This window comes from Patella vulgata, chromosome 4, assembly GCF_932274485.2.
Source record: "Patella vulgata chromosome 4, xgPatVulg1.2, whole genome shotgun sequence".
Lineage (NCBI taxonomy): Eukaryota > Metazoa > Mollusca > Gastropoda > Patellidae > Patella > Patella vulgata.
The window spans coordinates 73,822,770-73,844,751 of NC_065882.2; the positions used below are offsets into that span (position 1 = coordinate 73,822,770).

Below are 21,982 nucleotides of genomic sequence, written 5' to 3' on the forward strand. Positions count from 1 at the left end.
CACGTCTTACATTTTAATCACATACATTACATTAAGACCACATACATGACCGAGTTAAACACGCTACACAATCAACACAAGGTACAATTCTACGTGGGCATTGGATGACCGAATTTTTAGCACGTGCGCCGTATCATACGGTCTGTCATTGAGTCAACTGGCGTGGTTTTGAATCGCTGGTTGTACGTGAAAACCCTGACGTGCAAGCGAATTATTGAAATAAAATTGAACTTTGTGTTAGTCCCGAAATGACCTAGTTTGTGTCGAGTGGACGTTAAACTCCATCTCTTTCTCTCACTCTCTCAATTTTCTAAAAGCATCATCAAGGAATTTATCACAATGCAACATTTCCCCCACTTGGATACTCTTGTCTCATACAAATGTTGAATTCAAATAAATCCAGTCATTTTGTATCCATAAAATTGTACTTTCTGTTAATATCTTCATTTACTAATAAATGCCTATCAAAGAAGTCATGCAATAAAACATACTTTTAATATTTGTTTGTTATTGAGTTCACACCACCATCTTTATGTGTCATAGACATATAAAATAATAATTAATGTCTGCTTCCACTTTGTAAGTGGGTGGTGAGAAGGCTATGTGTGCTTTGGATCTAAGGTCTCTCTCTCTCTCTCTCTCTCTCTCTCCTGGCTTATTCTTTATAAAGGGATTATAAAGCCAGGTGTATTTAATTGCATAAAATTAAAACATATTTTCTACTTTCATGATACATATGAGTAGTGTGGTTTGTTCCTATCTTTAAATATTTGAAGATAATTATCAGATAATCGTTATCGATATATCATGTCCGCTTCATTAACAAACATACCCAGGTATGTGGGAAAAATCCTTGTGTTAACATATTTTGAAAGATTAGAAAAAACGAAATGATATATATATATACATATCTTTATCTAATTCAAACCTGACATCATATTCTCCCCCGTCTTGCAAAACAACCTAAAAAAAAAACAAACAATACATCCCTACCAAAGAACTGAATACATGACAGTTGATTCGAGTACTTGATGATCTGATCACAATCCATGACAATACAAACGATATGGTGTGATAATGCCTGGACGATCCTAGATATGATATCTACAAGCTAAAGCAATGTACAGTAGTACTAGCAGGCCGGGAAGACAAAACACACCTCAAGCCTACATCAAGCATGAACCGTTAACCAATCAAATGGCTAGCTTGATTCTGAATCTCTCACCATAGCTAGATATGTATAAAAGCAGTAGACATTACACATTACACTCAGATGTTACTGATACTCATACACAGAGAACCATAGACTTAAAAAACTACACATTATTTTTAAAAGGAATATACAGCATAATGTGTTAATACTGATAGTTTTATAGTGATTATTTTATACAGAAAACATTTTATAGTTATTTTGTGATATATCTATTCATATATACCAGTACTTTATATACATTTTTGTGGTGAAAATAATTTTAGATTATTGCTCAAGAAAAGGATTTTAAAATTTGAAATTTTTGTCATCTGTTTTAAGTTTGACAAATTTCAGCGGGAAAAAAAAAATAAAAGGACTAAATGATTTTTAGCTAGCTGTGATAGAGACGATATAATTATAACTTTAAAATTGTGTTGAGTTAGTCGCAATGCCTGTTTTATGCACCATGTCCATCGTGGAGCAACAGCGACAATGTCAGCAGTGTGTTGATAGTGTTATAGTCACAATGAAACAAGAAGCATTATTACTCAGGTTAACGGGATCATGTTACGATTGTAAGTATCATTATTATTATAAACATTGGGACCTTTGCACATTCAAATTCTTTTTGTAAAATTGAAATTATTGGTGATAAATTTTGTTGAATTTTAAACATCAACAAATGTCATTGGTCTGCTCATTAAAATATAAGAAAAATTGGAATTGTTTTGTTAAAATTGTTGGTGTTAAATTTCCTTAAACTATAAGTATGTTTTATGATGCATAACCAACGGTTTCATATTAGAATATTTGAATTATGTGTGTTTTTTATGAAGATATCTGTCATACTGTTATTAAGATTTTTGAATTATGGAGAAACATAAAATGGCAAGTTAAAATAATATGTCCCTAAATGCAGTTTAGCTACTTTATTTGTGATTGCATATTACACATTCAGTATTTTCTTTGTTATTATGAAGACAGGCTGCATTTTCAATTAAGATATGGCAGTTTTCGTTATTATCCCAAAAATTAATTTTAATAAATCATGAAACCAGACTACAGAGCATTTATAATTTCCCACCGTTAACTTTCTGAAAATTGTTGAATAATCATATTGAGTGTGAAAATCTTTGAGAGGCATCAAGTCGAAGACATTGACGTAAGTGCGTAAGGAATTTACAAACATATTTCTTAGAAGATAAAAAGGATGATCTTCAGAGAACATCCGTTAGCTAAATTTCCTTAACTTGGCATTTCGTTAAAGCAAATTGATAAGATAATAACGCAAGAGGTAGAAGTTCTTTCAATGTTGCGTGTAGTTTGAAGAAGAAATATTGGCAACTTATCAGGTTAGAGAGAAATTACGGAATCGAGTTTGTCTATTCTTAAACCAAAACAAGGTCATGCTATCCCTGAGAATGTCAGGTAATTAGTTTGTGCTCCACATTCTAAAAATATAGGTTTTTTTAGTGTAAAAGGTTGAAAAGAATTGATTTTTGTTTTAGAACTTTATAACTATAGAGCTATATATGATGTTTTTATTGGTGCAATAAAAATATATGTTGGCGTGCACGTAAAAGAACCCTTGAAAATTGGAATTTGAAATAAAAGTAATCTTTAGCACCTCTGGATAAAATTTCCCCCATAGCACAATGCATGGTGTATACCCATTTTCATTAGCCCAGTCAGAGCACAAACGTTAAACTCCATTGCATTTCATTTGTAATTGATGCAATTAGAAATTCTTCTAGAACATAATTAAAAGAGATCGACCGTGTGAACTTGGAGAACCATGAATTGATATGATCACCTATGTTATCTAAGAGTAGAATCGGGCTGTTTCTCACTAGAACATAATGACCTGATGTATGTTCGTATAGAACACAATAGCCTGGTGAAACAATTATATTATGACATGATACGAAAAAACGAAGAAAGTCAATTGGTTGTTTAAAAGCACTAGATGATAACAATGCATGATAAGGATAGAAATGCAGGAGTCTAATGATGCATTTATCTTGGTGCATATAGGTACATACTCCAATAAACAGATACATTTCTATGATTGTATTTAAGTTAAGCACAAAAAACCTCTAGCAATGAAATTGCACTTGAACAAGAATCAAAAAAAGAATGTCACCAGAGCTTGTATTGGGTACAAATAAGAACATATGAACGAACGAAAAAGAATGTCACCAGAGCTTGCATTGGATGGAAGTCAAGAATATATCTACGAATTGATATGGAGTCGACATCTAGATCATGTTGCATAGAATTGTAGATCTACTGTCGTGCCATATTTGTTTATACGATGCATTATGCAACATGGCGAGCGATTGGAATAGGGGATAATTGTTTATTCAGATATGTACGAAAGATATATTAACCCACTTGTGATAATTACACCTTTAAATATCCCATAATTCAAAACTATTTTACTATCAATCTAAACCATTATCACACTTTCAGAAACTTTAATTTCAATAGACCTGATCAGTTAGTTTATTCTCCATGGTAAAATCGAGTTAGTAGAAACACACATGCTGTGGATCGAGCGTACGTGTAGAACTCGAACCAAACAAAGTCAATACAAGGTTACAGGTGGGATTCCTACATCTTTCCTATGCGTTATTTTTAGAATTAGCATCAGATATCATAATATTTTGATGTAATGGGAGAGATATTTCATGATTTCGTTGTGACATTGTAAATGAATATCTCGGTTATCACTCTTAAATCAGTGTCCCCTTTCCCTTTAATAACAAAAATAAAATTTGGTTAGGTTTCTGACATCAAATTGCGATTTTATGTTTATTTTTAGCTGATCAGACGAATTAATTACTCTAATATTTTTTCTGATGGTGGCCCAAATTGGGGGGATGTTTTTATAAGACGTGTGTGAAAGTACTTGAATGTATGCATGTAAAGCAAAATGAAAATTCTTGAAATTTTTGGGGGGTTACTGACTTCAAATTGTGATTTTATTATGTTTATATTTAGCTGAATTGACAAATTAATTATACTTTTTTTTATCTGATGGTGGCCCAAATTAGTGAGACTTGTTTTATAAGAATCTTATGAATAGTACTTCAGTGTATGTAATGCATTTGAAATGTATAAGGATAAGCAGGTTTATCTAAAGGGCAGGATGCATATCTGTCTATTTGACAGATTTCTTATATAAAAAACTATTTTAATTTAAACTGGAGCTGCAAGTCACCTCAAAACATTGCCCAGATTGTCTTCAAAAAGTGCTCAATCTTTCAAGTTGACAGATTAATGTCTGCGAAATGAGAAGTAAAAAAAACGTCAGTGGGTTAGTAGGTATTAAAACCAGTCAGTAACATGATGTCAAGTTACCCAGAGAAACTTGCTAGACAAGGTCTCGCATAAATTGCATGAATTATTCTTGCAGGTCATTCTATAAATGTCTGCTATAGGTTTTGGTGATATTATTGTCAGATTGATTCATGTGATGAAATTCTTTTCATGGTTTTAAGTTTAAGTTATGATTTTTTACCATGCCAGATTATTCATGTTTGTCCCAAAATGACCTAGTTTGTGTCAAGTGGACATTAAACCCAATTGCTCTCCTCTTAACATTAATAGTACATTGTAGACAGACTGCATGTTGTTTATTTTATGACTTTTATCTATGAAAATTATTTATTTATTGAGTGCGGATGAGGTAATAAAAATCGAGGAAAATAAAAACTGTTAGCGATTAGAACAGTATTAATTTTAACTTTTGACTCACCCTTATGTTAATTAAGATCTACAAACGCCAAGGGCTGATCTCTTGTATAACTGCACCTGAGCCAATGAATTTGCACAAACTTGCGGTTTCTATTAACAGAGGTTTCATAACATGAAATTTTTTTTAAAAATATGTGGTTACTTTTACATTAAATACCGGTAAATTATTCTCTGTGTCAAAAATCTTGTCATCTTGACTAACCAATGACTTCACACAATTTTCTGGTTTTCGCATAAACTTACATACATTAATTGATATGTCATAACACGTCTTGCAAAAAAAAGCTTTCCGTCATAGAATTGAAGTTTTCATGTCATGTATATTTGTTCTCCAGGATTTAATGTCGGGACCACTAGGCGTTGACCCACGTCAGTGACAACGTCATTATGAAGGATAAGATATGCATGCATAGATGTCGGGTCTCTTGCGGCTCGGCCATTGATTAATTCATCTTTTAAATCTGAAGGTTTCCGTCTGGTATCAAGTCTGTCCATTTTTTATGTCTACCTTTAGCGATTTGTGTCCGTGATGTGATGTATCTGTCCCACTTTTGCCAAAAAAACATCACCAAAAAACGTGAAAGATTTGTCAATCACTTTGTCACATTTCCTGCTAGAAACATTTTTATTAATATGTCTTGTCATGGTTGACTTTCAATGAATCCTGATTGATTCGATATTAAAATTAACTTGAAAAAAAAAAAAAGATTATGGAATTTTCATGGCGCGACATCCATGACAAAGCAGACAATGACACATTTTAAAAAAAACAAAACACATAGTTATGACTTAATCTGTGACGAACGAACGTAAAATGTCTTCTGTCATAGACGTAATTCATCAATATTTGAGCCAGTATTTGCATCATTAGAAAATTTTATTGCATTCATATTTAAATTTTAATATTTTGATGAATATTGTAGTTCAAACAGAAACATTAAATTTTTTTTTTATTTTCCAAAACTATTAAAATCTTGCGTCTTTTCTTTAAGTTCTTTTTGTGAGATTTCTTTATAAGGTATGTTGTGATGACATCAGTACATCTGTAGTTGGTTAAAAATTTGGTATTTCAAATGAACCCAGTCTGGAGTTGTATTTACCAAGATGTGTTATCGTATTACTCCTACTACCTACGTACATTCTAACTCGTATTTCAACCCACTAGGTAAAAATAGATTTATATGTGGTTCAGAATTAGTTTTTTTTATAAGAGATTTTTTATTATCGGAGAGATTTATAAATTAGACGTTAATTATGATGGTTTTATCTCAGGAATGCCAGATTATTGAGGAATGGGGAGCAGAGATAAGACTTTAAAAGTGCACTGTTGGGATACCAGTACATGTATATAATAACTTATAGGAACTGAATGTTATGATTTGAGAGTTTTTGGCCAAGGAATGGGAAGGAAAGATAGGGCTTTAAGGTTTTGGGATATGCACTATCAATTCTAACTGAATGTTATGATTTTGGAGTATTATGCCAAGGAATGGGGGTGAGAGATAGGGCTATAAGGTTTGGGATATGTACTATCAATTCTAACTGAATGTTATGATTTGGGAGTATTTGGCCAAGGAGTTGAGGTTAGAGATAAGGCTTTAAAAGTGCAAGTTAGGGATACATACTATGAATTCTAACATACGAACCAAACAAGGATTTGAGAATATTTGGCCAAGAAACCAGAAGAATTGTATGATGTTATTATAAAAGATTGTACCCTAAGGCACTGTAGAACAGTTGGCAGACTTCTTAGCTTGATTTAGCGGTTGATGGAAAACATATAAGTTCCCTTTGTGGTTAAGGCTAGTTATTACGTGGGCCTATATTGATTGTACTTTACCTTGTGTACAGCCCAATGTAAACCTAACTTCTGGTGAAGCTTTGTAGTATTATGTGTGCTCGGTTGGCTAATACGCGTAAAAGCTAAAGAAGTTGTGCTTGATGTTTCCTTGTACAAGTTTGCTTGAACATGAAATCACCCGGTGGTCGCATGTCAGCAATGCAACTCAGAAAGGTCAAGTGTGTTACGACGAGTGCATAAAAGATGATCTTTGTTTTATGTTAATCTTTTAAAGAACAAAACCCAACCTGATCTTACAGTTTTTACATCAATATCTAACTAAGCTCGTCCTGTTTGTGCGAATGTTTACAAAAAATTTGCTGCATGTTTTTGTTCAAAGATACTTAATCAAGTTAAAATTCATAGAATATTATGTCTGATTAAATTTCATCTTTAAATTGCTAGAATTCAGTTTATTTTGATATTGACATATGCAATAAATTGCTGTAGTTCTCCTTCTAACATGAAATTGTTTTATTCACAATAACAGAATTAGTTAACTACATGAACTCCTCCATTGAGAAGTGGCATCAGTTGTTCTAGAAAAGAGTAAGCACAGTATGCAAAGAACATCAGAATTAGTTAATTATACGAAATCCTCAAATGAGAAGTGGTATCGGTTGTTCTAGTCACAATACCTAAGAACAGCAGATTATTCCAAACATATGAGGAGTGTCTTCTTTGATTGGCATTTAGTAATTGAACATATTAACACAAGGTACAATTTTATGGATACACAATTACTGAGTATTAAACTCAGTAATTGTGTATCCATAAAATTGTACCTTGTATTAAATGAGGAGTGGTATCAATTGCTCTAGAAATACATGTAAATGTAATTCAAGAAGAGGGTTTAGCTCCAAGTATGTTGGTTAATAACTCTATAGAATTGACATGTATATACATATGAATTAAAGGGATATATAGATAAATTAATCTCGTACACCAATTATATATGTCATTGTAATATCCGTTGCAATCCATTTCCTATTGTAACGCTAACAGACAGAGCTGGACATATTTGACCCAGAATCTTAGAATGAATCCGATTGATCAGATTAATTGACCTTTTATTATTTATATCCTTTGTTTGTATTGGTCAGTTGAATATATTTACTGGAAATGGTAACATTGTTGCAATCTGACCTCATCGCCTTTGATTGCCTACTTGTCCGAATTCTACTGACCGTATTTTGATACATTATCTGTATGTGTAGTCCAAGCGAAACAGGTGTGGGAATAGATATATCATTCAAAGTATATTGGTGTTAATGAAAAGAAACATTTGATAGATAGCGGTGAGATATTATCTCGAATAAATGACAGTTTATGTTTCTATTGTACATCTTGATCTCTGATCCTTGTCTTGACCCAATCAGTCAAACTGTATATAGGTTTGCTTATAATGAATGATATTTAATGGCACCGTCAGCACCAACCAGACTGATCTTGATCAAATGTATACTTATGTTTGCTTACAGTGAATGAAATGGTGTTTAAACACCAACCAGGCCATATTTTGTGCCAAATATGGTGTTCTACATGAGACAAACTAAATATGAATAGCTACAATAATAACAATTATAATAGAATGTCAAATTCAAATTAAAAATAAATATCACAAATACCTTTTGTATATAAATATCAAAAAAATATCAAAAATCTGATTCTGTATATATATATGTTGGTCAACTGGTATAGGATTTGCATGCAGAGAATCCATCTGTTTCCAGCCATAGATTAAAAGTAATAAGAGATAATGTTGTGACAGCAGGAATTATTGGCATGTGGAACAAGATCCTTAGATATTACAACCTTAATTGCTATTTATCAACACACTTCGTGTACCATAATCTAATTACAGATGAAATGAACCAGATTTTTTTCTTCTCCTAAAAATATTAAAAAGAAAATCAGATTGCCTTACTTTGTTCCTTGATTTAGTCAAAAGTCTAAAAAAATTAGCCCAGTGACCGACATGAATCACAACTAATAACCGAAAAGATCAAAAGTTCAACAAATTCTGATCCTTGTTGGTAAATTAAATTTTTTGGAACCCTAATTGAATTTATTAAACTCTGTTAAGATACCCAGCGCTTGTAAATTCATGGGCTTTATTGTAGACAATTTTTTCATGTAATTATAAATGTCTGAAATTCGGTCCTAGCCCCGATCTTACAACTAAGGTGTATTGGAACCCTAATTGAATTTATTGGAATCTGTGTTAAGATCTCAGAGACTTTAAGATTTTCAAATTATTGCAGGCATTTTTGCCACATGCAGTTTTGAAAATTTCCTGTTGAAGGTCGTGAATTATTAATTTCTTTGATGCCAAAGTTTTTCATCTCTGACTAATAGTCTGTAAATGATAGTACTAAGTGAATCAGCATCTTGTCGTGACGTAGAATTGACGTCAGCACCGACCTAGATATAAATGATCTCAGAATCAATGACACATGGTTTAACTATTGATTTCTGCTATCAAAGAATTGACAACGAAATCATAACACAAACGAAGAGAAACAATTAGTCCAACAGACTTTTCTCATTACAAAAATTGTGTAAAAAGAAAGAAAAAAAAATTGCTGGTACTAAAGGTCATTAGTACATTTTAACACGTCAGAAACTTATCGGATTTCTTTCATTCGAAAAAATTTATAATATCAAAAAATGATAAATTTGAGGGAAAAAATCCAAATCTCATAAAACTTATCAGAGTTAAAAATTGGCCTCTCACAAGCTTACCCAATTCAATTTATTGATAATAAAATATTAAAATTGAAATATCTTTGTTGGCCTATATTTGTAATATGAACATGTTGAATTTGAAGGGGAAAAAATAGTCAAATCTCATTCAGATTTTCTTGAATTAAAAAACTCACAAGCTTATAACCGATTTAATTTATTGATAATGAAATTTTAAGATATAAAAAATCTTTGTGATAATATTAAAAAATGAGCAGGCAAAGGGAGATGTATTTAATGGTGTACATAACATAGCAGATTTATGATAACTTTATAAAAACACCACTGTTAAGTAATAACTCATCTTGTTGTATTTTAAACTAAATATGATTTATATAGTGGCAATTCTCAGGGTAACATGAGCAAAAGTGTGCCAGTGACCTTCCTAATAAAATTAGGTCCCTGCTGTTCATGATGAAAAAAAACATAAATTTTAAATTTATGGTCTAGCTAAGAGACCACCCTTATTTTCATGTACTATGCATCTGTATCAAACATTTAGACCTTGGATGAATTTTTTTTTTCTTTTTAAATTTTATTTTTTATTGACACTCCTCTTTAAAAGATATAAAACAATAACAAACAAATAATTGAATAAACATTTGACATCATTTGTTACATAATTACAGAAATTTTGTTTTTAAAATAGTGACTATCCTTTTTGGCTAGGGATCCTAACAAAAATTGTTAAATATGTGAGAAAAAAAAATCCCATTAATTAATTTCAAGCTTTGTCTTTATGATGCAGATGTTAAACCCCATTTGATTTATGCATTTAATATATTACTTATATCCCGAAATGAAAGAGAACTTCAAGCGAAGTAACGGTACACAAAGTTCAATGGATTTTTGTTCAAAGTAGAATTATTATATTGATGCGTAAGCTATGACATACAATATGAACCCTATGTTAAGACTGTGTCTTCCATGACGTATGTGATTTTAAGGTCATTTGTTGGATGCTTCAGACAGTAGGCAGTCAGAAACCCTGAGAAGCCCTAGGCAGACTAATAATATTTATGTCAAATCTGTAGGCAGCTACAAAGAATTCATTGTTTAATAATGCTAGTTCATAAGCCTAAAGCTCTGTAATTTTTATTTTTTTTTAATGTAAAATAAACAAATACATTAACATCATTAGATAAAAGGAAAAATATTGCGCTATAATCATATTTAACTCATTAGGGCATATAATCACTGGATAAGCCGGATGGAAACATTTGATATGTGGCTGGTTAATTAAGACAAAGTAAATAGTCCTCTTTCATTTTTATTCAGATTACTTTCTGATTCTGCGGTTCTTTCCTGGTTAGACATGTTTTTAATCTTTTGATGTCTGGCAGGGGGGGATCATTGTGTATTGAATCCTGTTGCATATTCTGTGGCAGTAAACAAAGAATAAACATGACATGCCTACCTGGTTTCTACCTTTGTTACACCAACCTGATTTTCTACCTGTCGAATAATTACAGGAAGTTGAATTGGCAATCATTATAATTAGGGCCCAGGTACACACTCTAACATGATCTGTTCTTGTTTACACAAGTAGCTAAAAATATTCGTCCTTGCAAATTTTCAGGGAAGTTATAAATAATCAAAATGCAATTACAGACATGCTTACAAGCTGGGTTGTAAATAAAAGCCCCACAGAAAATTTGATTCTGTTAAAATCATTTGTAAGGTAGACTAATAATTTCAAGAATTGTAGCTCGTTAAGGTAAACTGATATTGTTTATAAAGCTATGATTAATCCTTTGGGATTCAATATGTTGTTTTTTTAATATTTTAATGATGCCAACCAAGGATATGGTAAACTGATATTGATAATAAGCTATGATTAATTCTTCATTATTAAATTTTGTTGTGAATTATATTTTTAATAATATGCCAAGGATATTTGTTTTTGTTGTCAATATGAGAATTTATTCAAAATGAATCATTTTGGGAGGATAGGCATCAAGGGAATTAGTCATCAAGAATTTAATTGATAGATAACAATGGTTCCATTTGGTCTTTTGATGAAGCACCTGTATTTGCCTGATTACTACTCCACAGTTAATTTTAACAATAAAGATACGGATACAGATAAGGATTCCTCTCCTTTAATTAAAGATGAAATAATAATGACGTATGTTGACGGTATCTTTAGCCTGAGATGAAGTATGACACCCCACGCCTTCGTTAATTTTAATTGATAACTGATAACTGCTAGTGATCAGGGTTCTTATGTTTTTGACTTATTGACGTCAAACTGCCAGCGTTCATCATTGCTAATGGTGTAATTGTAAGCTGGCTTCCTACCCTTTTAGCTGTTGGATGTCTTTTATTGCGTTGGTTTGTTTCTACAAATTATTTCCTGTTGTTTTAGCATTAAGTCAGACGAACAGATGCGTCTTTTTGATACTGTCGTATATGTGAAGTCAACTTCAAATAATTCAAACCATGTTGAATCACTTATTGTGTTATTGGATAATCGGAGGTGATTAATTTTGAATTATTGATTTTAAAGGTTGCATATTTTGATAACTTAGTCACGGGTATACATAGATATAAAGCTTTCTGTATGACTGTCTTCATCAGAATTACTTCACATTGTGAAATACAGACAAGTTTTATACATCAGGACATAAATTCAGAATTTCTTGGAACGAAAACGTTCTTGATTGAAACACAGCTGTGTGACGTAAATAGGTACATAATTTCTAGGAAAGAAAACACTCATGATAAGAATTGTTTTTACATTGTGAAACATAACTGTATAACATAAAGGACATTGAAACATAATTTCTTGCAAAGAAAACACTTTGGAATTAACATGACGTCAGCTGTTGATATGATACTTTCTAAACTGAATTTGAAATCTCTGTTTTTCGGATGCCAGTTTTCCGTTAATCGTAAAAAGAAGTTTAAAAGTGAGTGGATTTATTGTGTATGTTTTGATCGACCCAGGAAAACAACCAAAATCAACAACTAATTGACATAGGCAAACTTTTCTGTTAAAAAATACACAAATTTGATCCGGCTATTTGATGTTCTTGCTACAACTGACGTCACTGCCCACGTCTTTGTCGTCATCGTTTTGTTTATAGTTTTTTTGTTTGTTTGATGGCATTGAGTTCATTTTACTGTTGATGCAGCTTTTCATTCTGTTTTTTTTTCTGTTCCTCTTCTTTTCTTTCACAAGATATGGACAATTGCCTTGCGTCCTTTACAAATGATACATGAAATCAAAACTCAAGTGTACGATAAAAAGAAAATAGTTACGAGGCGTAATTGTGTGAGTTATGTTTTGTAAACATGCATTAATTGCGATTGTTCCCCAAGGACATTTACTGTATGTCTTTGAAATGGTTTCTATGGGTTACAATAACAATACAAGGATGTTGATGTGCGTAGCAAATGTGTATCTTCCAAGTAGACTGGCAGACAATGATTTTAAAATTTTGAATTTTTCTCTCTTCAGATAAGCAACAGGAATTGGATCTACCAACATTAAAGGTTGACCCAGTTCATCAAGTGGCAGAGACTGTAGAACCAAATCGACCTATGTCCCAGATCTCCGGTGTAAGGAAGCTTAAACACGCCAACAGTTTTACCGGTATCGTTCCACGATATGGAGTAGAAACTCCACATCCACAGGAATTAGCAAAGGTTAGTAATATTATGCACTCTAGTAAAAAAATAATATTTTGAGACGGAAAAAATGAAAATTTCCCCAAAAATATTTTGTATAAACTTTTCCCCGAAAAATGACATTTTAAAAGTATAAAAATATGAACATGCAAAGCGTTAACAGCTAGAGGATTTATCTGTATAGTTTGCTTTCTTGCACATTTAAAAAAAACAAACCCTGACTAGTGAAATGATATGAGGTTTAACATCCTGCGTTCTGAGCTGAGTTAATGAGGACCGAACAAAAGTGGTTTTAATATAGAAGAATTGTGTTTAAAGTATTTAAGATTTTAAAGATAATCTTTGCATATATGTATTTATCTCATCTAATCTGCGGGTAATACATAGGAATGGGATTTGATGTCAATATCAAAAATATTGAAAAATAGTAATCGAATACACGTTATGGCAGTTAATCTGTAATTGTAATTCGCTAATAATTGTTGTTGGATTGGATTAAGTTTATGATATATATCTAATCCTAAGTTGTTTCATCATTTCTAATCTCTCTTTTGTTGCTTCTTATATGTAAAAATAAAGAAAAACCAACATGATTTACATGTAACAGATTAACCTTAATCTGTGATACTCCTAAAAAAAATGTCAGGTTTTCAGGGAATCAAACAATCTCAGAATTTCAGGTGTTTGATTGCATGATATATTCTAAATCAAAACATATTAATTGAAGGTTTAAAAAAAATTGTTATTCCTAGAATTTAAAATAAGGAATTCATTTGACAGAGATAAGAGCAGGTGTTCGTTATAAGATGTAATGGTTTCTGGCAATTCTTTACGGGACGTATTTAGTCCTTTGAACTAACAATTTGCTTGACTTTTACGGACAGAAAACTTTGAGTAATTTGTAGGGTAAATATATTACGTTATAAATACGCTACAAGAACGGTGTTTGAGTCTACTTATTTTTTTACGGAGGAAGAAATATTTCTAGCAAAAGTCACGCAAAGTTGTACGTCACAGTACTTGGTCCTTATTGATACTACTTATTTTTGACGTAGAGCGAATTTGTTCTTTTTTGGTTAATATCTGGCTTTTGCCTGTCCAACAAACACTGTTTTCCCTTCAAATAAATATTGACTTTGGAATTCCCAAGGTTGTTTGACTGTTGACCGAGAGTTAAAAACTGTTCGTAATTCGTGGTGAGTTACGCAGAAGTAACGCTCGGTGCTCTTCCTGGTATCTTTCACGTCCAGCATTTGTAAATTACCTCACTTCACCTTTTGACTCTACAAATAGTTTAAGGTCTTAATCCGTTTGCACTCTCTATTTTCTTGCGCTTTAGTTTCTTTTGAGTAAAGAAGTTTAAACATATTTTTTTTTAATTGTCTGGTGGAAAAAGAGCAAAGATAAAACAAAAGTCAAGAGATAAAAACAAAAGGAAAACTCCTGTTTCATTTCAAATCAAATAAATGAAATATATTTGAATATCTAAATTAAATGAGATTTTCATAGAATTGGCTTTTCTAATCTCGAAGGGAGTTTAAGAGAACGAACTGAATTGAGATTTTCACTTAAGATTACAAAGACAAATTGCAACAAAATAAGTTTTCTATGTTAAATTCCAAAAATAAACAAAGAGTGTTATATGTTTTTCAGAAAGATAAATGTACTCTGCCCCACATATGGCACCTATCACTATCTGAACTCCACATACAAATAAAAAAAAACTGCTCTAGGACCAATTAGCATGCCCTGTCTTGTACATGGCACCAGACATGACTTATAACTGAACGGAATGATGGCTTCACTTGGAATGTTAATCTACCTAGTGTATTAACCATTGTTTTATTTTGTATATTTTCAGTATTTAGGTGAGATAGATAAATGGGGAGTTGACATGTTTAAAATAGCAACATACTCGAATAACAAACCCCTTACAGCTGTTGTCTACACCATATTTCAGGTAATTTATTCTACCTTTTGTATTACTCAATATATAATATTCTACCTGTGTATTTGTATAGCTTAATAATAAATTGTATTGTATCAAGAACAATCTTTTAGGAATACCGCAAATTATCTTGTTCCTCTTTGGGCGAAGCTCTGAGAAAAAAGGCTTAAGGCGCCAGCAGTTCAAGTACGATCAACATGAAACTTGGCATGTTTGTCCTTCAATCTATAAATAACATATCTGATGTAATTGCTGGCCCGTATTTCTACATGCAAATTATGTAGATTTGACTTTAACTGGACCTTTAATGTCTATCATCCAGCTCGATCTATTAAAACATGAATTGATTTCAATGTTACATCATGTTTTGCTCCACTACTGGTCAGATTACAATTTTGGGTTGTTCTTTATGAATTTAAAATTTTTTTAATCTGAATGTTTTAGTTTTAAGTTTTTGTAAAAAAGGGCCCCTGGATTTCAAAATATAATTTTTGGATTGTTTCTGATTTCAGGACAGAGATTTAATGAAAACGTTTAAAATCCCTGCACCGACATTAGTAACGTACTTGCTGCATCTCGAGGAACATTATCATAATGATGTGCCATACCATAATTCCATCCACGCAGCAGACGTCACTCAATCGACACATGTTCTACTCTCTGTACCAGCTTTAGAGGTAATTACAATATTTTATTTCAAGGGGATAGTGTAAGGGACAGGGTGAAAGGGTAGAGGTAATTACAATACATGTATTTTATTTTAAGTGGATATGGAGAAAGGGTAAGGGGAGAGTGGAGGGGCAAATGCTTGAACCCTTTAGCACATGAAACATGTAAATATTAACTGAAAAATATACAGTTCTTAAAAAGTGTACAGCCATTTAAGTGAAAGAAATAATTTGATTGGACATAATACCACATGACCAGGAGATATTAGGAAGAAATAATTTGATTGGACGTTACAACACATGTGACCACATTTATATGTCTCTTTTATCTTATTTGATATTTAATTGCTAAAGACATTTTAGAAAGATTATTTCGGTTGATTCTGGTTCTATGTTCGTTCCATTCGCTTAACCGGTTATATCTTGTCCATGTCGGCACAATTAGACATATTAAATTTAGTCCCAGATTCCTGGCATTCACGCGGATTACCAGCATGTTTTATCTTTATTTGGAATATAAAATTATCAGTTAAAGTTACTGACATCTGCATGATTAAAAGAAACCGGATACCCGAGAGATATGTTTTTACGACATAGTTTGTGATTTAAAGGTTGTCCGAGATAAAATGATGACATAATGATTATAAATATTTAGGAAAACCCTGAAATTTCAGATTTTCTGTCTACAACCATATCTTTTAAAGCTAACTACCCCCAGCCAAAAAGATTTTTTTTTATAAATAATTTATCTCAATTTTATGATATTTTGTTTTTTCAGAATGTATTCACAGATTTAGAAACGTTAGCGGCAATCTTTGCGTCTGCAATTCACGATGTTGATCATCCAGGTTTAACAAACCAGTACCTTGTGGCATCAGGTTAGTTAATGAATTTTGTTTTCAAGACTTTAAATAAGACACCTGTCACAGACATTGTCAGAAACAATCCCTCTAGTACCTGTCATTTTGTCCGGCACTAAGTTTGGCTCAAGTTGGTGTGCACGTAAAGGACCCCCTGATAGTTGGAATATGAAAACAGAGTAGGCAGTAGCTCGGCCGTCCAGGCAAAATTCTCCACATAGCACACTGCATGGTGCCTGCAGAAAAATATGACGTTAATCCCATGGAGATGAATTTATATAATCTTTGGCTTGTTTCAAAATCATTATATCAATATTGTATATACACATACTTGAAATAAAATATCGTTAAAACCAATCATTTCATTGTATAATTTTGGGTTCTTTTCTTCCAGGTTCAGAATTAGCGTTGATGTATAACGACGAATCTGTTTTAGAGAATCATCATTTGGCTGTAGCGTTTAAACTTCTACAAGAAGAAAACTGTGACATTATCGCTAACTTGGGTAAAAAACAACGCCAGACGTTTCGTAAAATGGTGATTGACATGGTTCTAGCTACAGACATGTCTAAACATATGACGTTACTGGCTGATCTTAAAACTATGGTGGAAACGAAGAAAGTGGCTGGATCTGGTGTTTTATTGCTCGACAACTACACAGATAGAATCCAGGTAGGATAATCCAAGATTTTCTAAGATCAAATAATTACTAGTTTATGTCCATAGGATAGGGCACAAAAAAATTGATAGTGTGTGTAGAAAAAGGAAAAAGACAGAATGTTATAATAGTTTCTTAAGGTGGCAAACTCTTTCGTTTAAGGCCTTACTGGTATCAGAAGCTGAAAGTATATTGTCTAGCTTGCCTTGAATGTTTGCGAATGAACTCCTGAATCAAAAAAAAAAAGACCACACAAAATATTATTACAAAATGAATTTTCATTTAATTTTTCTCCTTTCTTGTTGCAGGTTTTACAGAATATGGTTCACTGTTCAGATCTGAGCAATCCCACAAAACCTTTAGAATTATATAAAATGTGGACAGATAGAATAATGAACGAGTTTTTTGAACAAGGTGATGCTGAACGAAGGCGTGGTTTAGATATCAGTCCGATGTGTGATAGACAAACAGCAACCATTGAAAAATCTCAGGTAAGAGTCATCAACAGTTTACAAACTGAAGTTAAATTGCCTTACTTCAAACACTTTACGGTATTAGTTGAAGTTGATGCACTAAAAAGAGTCCAAACCGTTTAAAATTTGAATATTACTTTCCATACATCATACACTTCATGGTGGTTGATTAAAGTAAATGCACTAAAAGCTAATTGGGGTCAATAATTAGACACGTGTTGCAAGTAAAAGAAAATTATATGGTGTTTAAAGTTTTACTTGTCTGCACCAATCGGACTGGATTTTCTCCAAATTTTAATTGTTCATAAGACTTAAAGGACCTATGAATTATTGTTAAAACAGATATTCAATCGAGCAATTATAATAAATTTGTTGTTTCTTTATTGTTTCAGGTTGGATTTATAGATTATATTGTTCATCCGCTATGGGAAACGTGGGCCGATCTTGTATATCCAGACGCTCAAGATATCTTGGACACCTTAGAAGATAATCGTGATTGGTTCCAGAGTATGATCCCCATCAGTCCTTCGTCAAGTTTCTGCACTAAGAGAGGCGACGACGGAGAGGATGGTGACGAGAAGGAGGAGGAAACAAAGTTTCAGTTCCCCATGGATGACGAGGATAAAGGGAAGGGGGATTCTAGTAATAAAGACACATTAGTGATTCGAGTCACCGATAGTCACAAGGACTCGAAAGGCTCAAAGGATAACAGACATTTGGACAAGAAATGAAGCATGTGATAGCTCTCCTAACTCTTTGTTTTAGGGAGTCTCTTAGAGAGGTCATTTGTATGGTCACCATAGTAACGTCATCTTAAAGAGCATGCTCTAATTTACAGAGTGGTTTTGTTATATATCATGAACCGCTGGCTCCATCTCAGGGAGTGTTAATTCTAGTGGAATGCCATGGTGGTGTTTTTTTCTTACCTAAAACTTGTGTCAGGTAGAAAAATGGCGAACACGTTTTATGAATTTTTACAAACTTATACTCAATAAGGAGAAGGTAACTCTTAAACTGATAAACTGTCGAGTGTCATCAATGCGACTATGAGTACCTATAGTGAAGTGATAAACTGATGCATTGTGCTGTGGAATAGAAAAGAACTGTTTTATTAAAGTGCATATATATATATATATATTATATGACGTTACGGTTGCTTTGATAGTATTTGAACAATTATCTGCCAACTGACTCATTTGAATGTGTGCTCCCTAAATAATGAACGATGGCCATTTTGTGTATTTGAACAGATTTGAGCTGATTTGATTGGTCAGGTGATCAGTATGGACTCTTTGGACTGACCAATCGTATTTGTCTCGGCTTAATTAATTTATCTGTGGTTATTTATACGATGTTTTTACGTTTCAACTAAACTGTGATACATAGTGTTTAAATTCCCCCAGTTTGTTGAAATAATTAATAATAATTAATAATTAATTAATAATTAATGATTGTGAATTAATCGATGACTTGATTGAATGAATAACATAGATTAGACGATTCTTCATTAATTAACACGGATCTTTCGAAATGGACTCTTAAAAAAATTACTTTTTAAGTTAATATTGTTTGTTTGTTGTTACTAGTGTTGTTACGGAATTTGTTAACTTTTAACCAAGAAAAAATATTCGTTTGTGTTTTTCATTCCATTCTATGTGTTGAATAAATGCGCGTGTAAATGTGAGCGTGTGTGTGTGTGTGGATGGAAGTGAAGCGTGATTCAGGGATGTGTGAGATTATTATTAGCATCTTGTTTGTTTGTTTATTTATATTTATTTCATCAAAGCATGACCTAACTAACTCACATTAATTTAACAAATTGTTTAAAAGCAAGGGTTTCAAATTACGTCGTTGTATCTCTACTTCAATGAGTCGTCAGAAAACGTAAAATTAATTCTTATTTATAGAACTCTGACAGGATTGTTCTGTTTTATTTATTTCATCCAAAGTTAACAAAATTTGTTGTGACTTGTTTATCTCCCCCCAACCCAACCACCCCCGACCCCGACACACCCTCTGCCCCTAAATCCTTACAATCTCCCCATCGTTATCCCCTTCTTTCCAGACCCTTGTTTTGTACTTAACTGTGATATAAACTGACTTTGTTATTTAAGTTTAAAATAAATCGTGACAAAAACAAGGAAGAATTTTGGGTGACTGTCTGATTAAAATATCATTGAAAGACAGACATAAGATACTGTTTAAAAAAGTAAAAAGGGATAAAAACAGGAGTTCCGTTAAGTATCTGATCAGACTATCAGTGCTGGCGTTAAATCCTTGAGGACATTATAACAAGTCAAAACACCCTTTTGTATAATGAATAATAGATGTTTTCGATCTTCTATTGGCAAATCATTCAATATTATTTACAACCCTGGTATTTTGACTTGACCTTGGTTTTTATTTTTATCAATGGGAAGTCAAGAGAAAATTTCTTTACGAAATAAGCCTATCCCTCGAGTCAGGATATTCAAATTTATACATAAGTTTATTATCAAATTTCATTTACCAGATTTTTGGGTTGTTACAAACACTCTAAGAGAAGTTGAATAGGGACATTTTTGTTCCGGCTTTCAAATTCGTAGAAATTATTTTACCCATGTAAATGAGGTTTTAATTGGTCACCCATGTCATACCATTTAGTTCTTTCAAATTTTCTGTAATCTGATTCATCCTAGTTGATTTATATCCTTGAGTTAACTTGCTCACATAATAAAAAAACACCGAAATTTATTTATAAACGTAATGAAATGAATTATCTGGATTGAATTCAACAGGATATCCAGACTTAGCTCATACATATTCCTTGAAAAGATTTGATCCAGGATACACCTTCAACTACCAGACGTATTCTCTGAAATTTTTGATTCGGTTAATGCATTTTAATTTTAGCTGATTTAAGGCTGATCACCTGCATACATGAATGAAAGAATTTGACTATATTTAACTACCGGTATATATGCATATTTAAACCATAGAAATCTTGTGAAAAATAAACCTGAATGATTGTAACGAAAACTCAAACATATCATTTTGTTATTATAATAAATTATTTGTTTCTTCCCCTTGTTGTCGTGGTCATCCATGTCACTGGTTGTTTTCTTTTTTTTACTAAAAATTGTCAGACCCTCTCTGACATATTTATTTCTATCTCTAGATCTGGTCCGTTATTTATTCTAATTACTAACGTCTCTTTTTATATAAAAATAAAAATTGTTGTTTTTGAAAATGCTGTTACGTGTAAATTCAGAAAGCAAGACTATCTTTCAAGTCAATGATCGTCATTCGTATTTTTTCGGAGAATATCAAATTTTTATTTCCTGATCAACTCCAAAATCTATTCAAATTGATTATTTGAGTATGAAAACAAAAACAAGTTAATAATTCATCTTATGGTTGTAAATTCTGAATCATATTTGACTTGTACACCTTTAAGAGATTCAATTTTTACAATATTGTAGTTTGCATGGGATAAATAAAAAGTCCCTCGAATGACGATCAGGACTGAAATTGAATGTTTTATTATAAATTAACGACATTACTGACTGATGATGATATAAAAGGAATAATTAGTTTGTTATTTAAAGATGTTTATTTCACATAGTTGTCAACCCATTTCTAATAAACCTTTTTAAAAAACTGGATTTTTTTTAGAAAAACCAGTCATTTAACCAAGTGGAGAATAAAATTCTTACAAATCCATATTTTTGATTTTGTTGTTTTTGATGCCAATTCTACTGGACTCGGGATCAGAAATGACCGGGCCAAAGTCAGGCAGGTGGTCATCTTCAACATAAAGCTTGATCTCACTTTAACTCCATACATCTTGGCTAGATGTTGTAAAACTCGCAGGGGTGGGAGGTGTATGTTCAAATGGTTAGCACATGTGCGCTGTATCATAAGGTCTGTCATTGAATCAACTGGCATGGTTTCAATTCCCTGATTGTACGTGACAAGGAGTAGGGTCGTCTGTTCAACCTCGTGGGTTTTCTTCAGGTCCTCCGGTTTCCTCCCACTGCTAAAAGACCTTACACACAAGCGAATTATTGAAATAAAATTGAACCATATGTTAGTCCCAAAATCACCTAGCATGTGTCAAGTGGATGTTAAACCCCATTTCTCTCTCTGTGTGTAAAACTCGCGGTTGTTGCCACAGGAACATGGCAGGTGGTGGGCCCCCAGGACCAACTCCAGCCAGATTTACCC

At 32.5% G+C, this 21,982-nt stretch overlaps 1 protein-coding gene across 3 annotated transcripts in view; it reads left to right on the forward strand.

Annotated features, from left to right (window-relative positions):
* Positions 1-21,478, forward strand: part of LOC126819777 (cAMP-specific 3',5'-cyclic phosphodiesterase 4D) — a 127,260-nt gene extending 105,782 nt beyond the window's left edge. Inside the window, exons 1-8 of one of the 3 annotated variants that reach the window (XM_050548000.2) lie at positions 1,288-1,767; positions 13,000-13,187; positions 15,031-15,129; positions 15,630-15,794; positions 16,564-16,663; positions 17,040-17,317; positions 17,612-17,794; positions 18,169-21,478. In XM_050548000.2, the coding sequence (XP_050403957.1) occupies positions 1,641-1,767; positions 13,000-13,187; positions 15,031-15,129; positions 15,630-15,794; positions 16,564-16,663; positions 17,040-17,317; positions 17,612-17,794; positions 18,169-18,507 (1,479 nt within the window). In that variant the 5' untranslated portion in view covers positions 1,288-1,640 and the 3' untranslated portion in view covers positions 18,508-21,478. Of the gene's footprint in view, positions 1-1,287; positions 1,768-12,428; positions 12,449-12,999; positions 13,188-15,030; positions 15,130-15,629; positions 15,795-16,563; positions 16,664-17,039; positions 17,318-17,611; positions 17,795-18,168 lie in introns of those variants that run through there. The other 2 variants (XM_050548002.2, XM_050547999.2) reach the window with 2 other exon arrangements.
* The last annotated feature ends 504 nt before the right edge of the window (positions 21,479-21,982 follow it).